Source organism: Sinocyclocheilus grahami, unplaced genomic scaffold (assembly GCF_001515645.1).
Source record: "Sinocyclocheilus grahami isolate Dianchi unplaced genomic scaffold, SAMN03320097.WGS_v1.1 scaffold372.1, whole genome shotgun sequence".
Classification (NCBI taxonomy): domain Eukaryota; kingdom Metazoa; phylum Chordata; class Actinopteri; order Cypriniformes; family Cyprinidae; genus Sinocyclocheilus; species Sinocyclocheilus grahami.
Window position 1 is genome coordinate 309,034 of NW_015505551.1, and position 6,967 is coordinate 316,000.

General features: G+C 36.2%; 1 protein-coding gene across 1 annotated transcript; it reads right to left on the reverse strand.

The window, feature by feature from the left end:
* Window positions 1-4,262: 4,262 nt before the first annotated feature.
* On the reverse strand, window positions 4,263-6,166 carry LOC107549418 (motor neuron and pancreas homeobox protein 1-like). The gene is made up of 2 exons (XM_016230489.1): window positions 5,723-6,166; window positions 4,263-4,786 (listed from the first exon to the last, which is right to left on the reverse strand). The coding sequence occupies exons 1-2, from the start codon at window positions 6,164-6,166 to the stop codon at window positions 4,412-4,414; spliced, it is 819 nt and encodes a 272-aa protein (XP_016085975.1). The 3' UTR covers window positions 4,263-4,411.
* Between the last annotated feature and the right edge of the window lie 801 nt (window positions 6,167-6,967).

A 6,967-nucleotide genomic window follows, 5' to 3' on the forward strand; every position in this document is an offset into this window, starting at 1 on the left:
AATTATAAATGTTAATTAGATGTGTTCAATTCCTGTCTAGTGATGTGTGTTTATATTGAAATTAATGGTTTGTCTTTTCAAATCTTCTATAGCGTGTCATATATTTATCGAGTTGGCTTGTGTGATTTATGTTTTACAAAATGTGACGTTATTTCCGGTAAGGGAGCATAGTAAGCGCCAATGTTCCCTAGTTTTTGCGGTGCATTGTGGGATTTTTCAGGGAGCGAATGTTCCAGTGCACTGGAAGGATTTTGCGATTGAGACCATAGACATATGATTGAGACAGCCCTTAAAATGGCCTACTCCCTGATCAGTGCCCTGACTACTGAACAAGGGAGCTGATTGAGACGCACCCATACTTTTTAATCACAAATGCTCGTCTTGCTCTAGTCTCGCGTAGCCAGACATTCAGACTGACGACCGAAGGTCTGGAATCCATGGCAGCTTTCATTGGCCAAAGCCCACCCATGAGGCCGTTTGACCGACATGTCAAACAACCAATCACAGTTCGTTTAATTTCAGCGTCACGTTTTGGGGCGTGGAAATGTCGCCACAATAACAGATCGGTGTGTAAAACTCTCGGACATATTAAAAAAATTCTGTGCCGTGAACTTTAAATATTTCACATTTGAAAATCCAGCGTTTAGTTGATCCTGATAAGCGCTCGTCGTCACAGTTGTAAACACGACGTCTTTCTTCTTTCGTGAGGGGGTTTGGCGTCACGGCATCTTTGTTTCCAGGCGGAACGTTACACAACGCGACACACACGTCTCCCGGAAATCCTGTATAATTCAACCAATCCGATGACGACTTCGAAACTCCTGAAGTGTTTCCACTTTTGTGTGCCATGTGCATTAGACATTTAGCCAATGTGACATTTAGCCAGTGAGCGTGACATCTGAGGCTGAGACTAGTCTTGCTCTAGCTCTGCTTGTGCATGCGCGTCTTCATGTATTACATAATCCCGTTGGAAAGGTCAAGTGCGGTTGTACTCCGGTTCAGAAAAGTAGGGTAGGGCGAAAAACTCCATCTCATTTTCTCCTCCAACTTCAAAATTTACCAACATCGTTGTTTGGCGTTTCACTTTCTTTGCACGTTCGTTTTGTAAACGCTGGGTCGGTGCTTCCGCCTACATCACGCGTGACCTTTCCAACGTGATTACGTAATGCGTGAAATCGAGCTTGTGCACAACGAGCATTTGTGGATAAAAAGTATACAAATGTATTTTTTTAGTTTTTAGAAAATGACTGATCGTTTCGCTAGATAAGACCCGTATTCCTCGGCTGGGATTGTGTAGAGCCCTTTGAAGCTGCACTGAAACATTTCCATTTGTTCCCATTTTGGTTCCCATTGACGTCCATTATAAGGAGAAAAATCCTGGAACTTTTTCCTCAAAAGCCTTAATTTCTTTGCGACTGAAGAAGAAAGAAAGACATGAACATCTCGGATGACATGGGGGTGAGTAAATTATCAGAATTTTTTTATTCTGGAAGTAAACTAATCCTTTAATGGAGATAAAGTTGAGCAGGTGGGATCCTTTAAATGTTCAGGTACAGAAATTGATTCCCAATTTTCATTTGATAAGCATTCAGGCAATGTTTTTAAAAAGGCTTATCGAGGAAAATTAGGAGTTTTATTATTGAAAAGGACAGTTGGTCCTGGTAGTTGTATATAAATCACTTATTGAATCTGTTCTTGCTTTAAATATTGTATCCTGGTTTAACTCTCTTTCTGTTAAAAGCAAAAACAGACTCTTAAGGATTATTAATGTGGCCAGTAAAATAATTGGTCCCACCTCTCACTGATCTCTATACTGTGGCATTAAAAAGGAAAGCCTTCTTATTGTGGGAGACTCTTACCATTCCCTGCATAGTTCTTTTCAGTTACTTCCATGATCTGGCAGATGGCATTAAGTGCCTTTGGTGAAAAAGGCCAAGTATAAGAAGACCTACATCCCAACTGCCATTGGTATTTTAAATAGAATCTTAAAATGATTTTTTTTATTTTTGTAGTGATGTATGTAATGTTAACTTTTGTTGTGATTATTATTTGTATTGTTTTTGGTTGAGCCTTTGTCTAAGACAATTTTCTACCTCATTGGGGACAATAAAGCAATTTGAATTTGATATTGGAGCCCTGCAGACCAACATACCCCCAACACAACCTGTCAGACTAGAGTTACGCCCCTAATGACTGGAGTATATATTTATACCACAAATTCCTCAAATATTATTGTGCTTTGTCTTTGTCATCTTTTCTTGCTCACTTGCTAATGGCAGCAAATTGTAAAGAACTCAAAAGTTGTAGTGTAATCTTCACGCTGTACAGGATGTTATACAAATTCTTGAATTTCCACCTCCGCATACTGCCTCTGAAAGGTAGCTTTAGTCAGATTTTGAATACAATCATTGCCACACTTTTGCTTTTCTTTACGTTTATTTGCAGCAATTTACAGCAACACGGACAAATATAACATTATACTGTGTATCTACCTCTCTTGCATCCTTCAATGGAAATAAATTACACAGACTTTAACTTTCTTAAATAACATTGAAGTGAACAAACAACATATAGAAATATACATGCCTCCAACTCCTTTCCATCACATAGGTAAATGATGAATATGAGAGGTGGAGAGAAAGTAAAAATAATGCATATTAATGTGCATCGCATACTTTTAATGCAAATAAATATTTATATGCATGTTGTACCTTTCAACAAACCAAAAAATATATAAAATTAAATCAAATCCAATGTATTTCAAGCTGATTTAATGTTATTTTGTTGTTCTGGTTTGACACCACATGAAACTACATACATTTATAAAGAAAATACAGTGTTTAATGAGTATATCCTTGTAGCCTTAGGAATTGATTGCATCATAAGAAGTGCCATTTCCCAGTGGTAATGCTTAATTCTTTTTTCAAAATTGTCATTATTTGTTATTATTGCTGTTAAGTATATTACATTGCTGTCAGTATGTATTAAATTACCGCACTAGTTGTACAATTTCAGAAAAGATGCTTATGACATTATTTCTTTGGAATAATGTGCACCAATTAATAATTCACAGTAAAAAAAAATGTATGAAGTAAATAGGGTAATTTAGATGTTCTATTCACTTTTAAAACCAGCTCTTAAGATTTTTTTTTAAAACTGCACACATCTAATGCTATTTACAATTAACAAAAACAATAAATTGACATTTAAGTCTTGTTGAAACAAGAAATAGCTCTCAGACATTTAATAAAAAATTGAAAATAAAGTTCTGTTCCAAAACCTAATGAGCTGTCTTGCTGCCTACATAGGCTTTCTACTAATTAAAATGAAACCTCGTAAGTGGCTAGTTTGAAATGCTCTACATAGGCAGCATCTCCATGTGCCACACAAATAGCACACCTCACATGATTCTAATAGCGATTAAAAATGTATAGAACTTCTAAGTTAGCAACGTGATATTCTATATACAAATTAGTGAGTAAACAGACTGTTTAAATTTTTGAGTGTGTGTGTGTGTGTGTGTGTGTATATATATATACTGTATATTGGGGTTGAATTTTGTTGGATGTATATATAAATATAAATATTAAATATTTGTGGAAACCATGTTACTTTTTTTTCAGGATTCTTTGATAAAAGAAGTAGTTCAAAAGAACAGAATAGAATATAATTTGTATTTGTAACATTATAATAGTCTTTACTGTCCCTTTTAATCATTTAGTGCATCCTTGCTGAATAAAAGTATTAATTTCCTTAAAAAAACTAAAATCTTGTTGACCCCTGACTTTAGAACGGATATATATATACTGTATATTGGGGTTGAATTTTGTTGGATGTATATATAAATATAAATATTAAATATTTGTGGAAACCATGTTACTTTTTTTCAGGATTCTTTGATAAAAGAAGTAGTTCAAAAGAACAGAATAGAATATAATTTGTATTTGTAACATTATAATAGTCTTTACTGTCCCTTTTAATCATTTAGTGCATCCTTGCTGAATAAAAGTATTAATTTCCTTAAAAAAACTAAAATCTTGTTGACCCCTGACTTTAGAACGGTAATGTGTGTGTGTGTACATACATATATAGAGACAAAATAACAGAGACAGATTCTGTGATGTCCTTTGCCGTCTACAAGTTTTGGAACACAGCTTAAATATTTATTATTTGTTATATTTAATGTTTACTCAGTACGAGTTTCATTGACACCTGTACTTACCAATACCATCAGGTGCAGATCAGTGAAATTCATTCTGGTGGATGGCTTTTCATGTGTCTTTTGGTGGCTAAAGGCTTGGCTTTTATAGTCTTGTTTCTTTAATTTTACTGTTGCCATAGTCAGACCACAACACAGGACTGTAATGCTGCTGTGAGGTTATGCAGTCTCAGTTTCCATATGGATATCTTTTCATAACCCTGCCCCAATCTTCCTATCACTTCCTCCCACCTCCTCCATGTCATCCTCAGAGAACGGGCTGTCGGGGTGGTATCCTAATGTAGACGTGTGGTGCAGAAAGTCTGTGCAACGTGGTACATTAAGGTTGTCGTTTATGAATTTGTGTTGCCCTTCTTCCTCATCTTCCTCATCCTCCTCCTCAAGATCGTCCTCTTCCTCATGCTCCTCCACACTCTGAGCGATGGCCCTGCGGCCATCCCTTCCTGGCCTCTCATTGGTCGATTTGGTTCCCCCGCGTTGACGTTCGACTTCGACCTGCGCAGCCTGTTCTTTAGCCTTACGACTACGTTTCCACTTCATTCGACGGTTTTGGAACCAGATCTTGACCTATTTTACACACAATCCCACAAAGTTATCAGCAAAATAACCACTTTCTACCAAAGAAACAATAAACCAATAGAGAAATATAAAAGAATTTATGGAAAATACACCATGGTTTTTAGACAATAAAGTGATGGTGATAGCATATATACTGTAGATAGGACCCAATGTACTGTTGTATATATACTACCGTTTAAAACTCAGTAAGATTTTATGCATACATATATATATTAAAATGGATCAAAAGTGACAGAAAAGACTTTTATAAAGTTAAAAAAGATTTCTATTTATCAAATAATCCTGAAAATTAATCATGGTTTCCACAAACATATTAAGTAGTTTAAACTGTTTTTAACATTGACAAAAACAAGAAATGTTTATGAGCATCAAATCCACATAATAGAATGATTTCTGAAGGATCATGTGACACTGAAAACTGGAGTAAAAAAAAATTGGCTTTGTCATCACAGAAATAAATTACATTTTGAAATATATTTAAATAGAAAACTGTTATTTTTAACATTGTCACAGTATTACTTTTTTTTTTTTTTTTTTTTTTCAAATAAATGCAGCATTGGTGAGCATAAGTGACTTTTAAATATATATATATATATATATATAAAATGCTTAATAGATTATTAATGGATGCATTCAAATAGTTAGAAATGTCATAAAACTTTCATGATTATTATAAAATGTAAAAATGAAGCATTACTGAAGTACGTTTTACAAGAAAATACTCAGAATTTCACGTTTAATTCAATGTGTCACTTGCCGTTTCTTTTCACAATTTCTTAATTCTGAAATGTACTAGCATTTCTGAGTGAAAATTGTTACTACACTTTTTTTTGTCAATGTATATTATTACAGTAACTTTTGATCTGCTAAGGATTATGTAATGTTCAGTAGTGACTTAACAAATTGTTACCCACACATCTGAACGTTACCCCACTCACAGGTGTAATCGGGCAGTCGTGGTACCATGATGCCAGCTCGTATCCAGTGCTCCAGGGGTAAAGATCCGGCCATTGCCGCTGCCTTCAGCTGCTCCGGATACGGCTGCGTCAGCTGCGTAAAACCCGAGTAAGCCAAGGCAGGGTGCTGACATCCCAAAGATGAAATAGGGTACATGGGCGTTGTGTACATGCCTGGAAGTGAAGTGAGTCCCGGGTGTGGAAGATTGAGCAGCCCTGGTTTAGGTATGATTCCGGTTTGGATGTGTATGGCACCCGGGGTCCCGCGGGGGGACGGAGTGTCGGCGCGCCTGCAGGACACCGGGCTACCCGTCGGGCTGTCGCTGCTCAGTCCAGGTGATGCTTCTCGGGTCCCCCGATGTGGTTCTTCAGCCAGAAGGGCGTCGATCCTGAAGTTCTTTGATTTTTCCATTGCAACACTTTTAGGGTATTTGGAGTTGCAGGAAAACACTTGGATAGCTGCGTTTTACGCACAGATACATGCGTTTTAATCGCGATTACTGATACTTTCTGTTATTTTATAACTTAGATATTTAGAGTTTAGTCTAACTAATTTTTGCCAATTTGGAACGATGAGACGCATAAAGTATTTACTAAAGTAGCCTACCGTTAATCTTTTACGCACAGAAATGTAAAATTCGCCTAGAAATGAGACGAGCGCTTAGTCGTACTATATAATACCACTCTCTCTTGTTTAGAACTGAAACTCCGTCATCTGCTCTGCTCTCTGAACTTCTTTGCGCGTTCACATCTCAGTCATAACGCCTGTGTGAGCGCTGATTGGCTGCAGAGGATGTCCTGCGGGAGTAGATCACTTGACAGTTTTCTAATTAACTAATCATACTGTAGTATAGACACTTCGAGCTTGTCCTTGGACTAAGACTTACTCTTCAACCAACATCAGAGCAAAGACGATTGCGAATTTTACAAGTGCCTGACTGACATCAAGCGTTTCTCATCCTCTGACTCACTAGTAACTCAGTTAATTACACTAACTGCAAGTGTAAAGGTATGCCTAAAGCATCAAAAAAGAATTAAAATAGGCTAAATAAATACATAACTTCTTGTCGCAATGTTTATTTACTTGTATAAGATTACGATGCTTTTATTTGTGACCTGAAACACGTAAATTATACTTAAAAATCTGAATGTATAAATATAATTTATTATTGTTATTATTATTTTTTATTATGTATCTCACATAATATTACAT

Excerpts from the sequence above, each read along its gene's own strand:
- LOC107549418 (XM_016230489.1), bottom strand. The coding sequence starts at position 6,166 with ATGGAAAAATCAAAGAACTTCAGGATCGACGCCCTTCTGGCTGAAGAA. Across the intron at positions 4,787-5,722 it reads ACACCTGTGAGTGGGGTAAC|GTCAAGATCTGGTTCCAAAA; the intron begins GTTCAGATGTGT and ends TGTGTAAAATAG.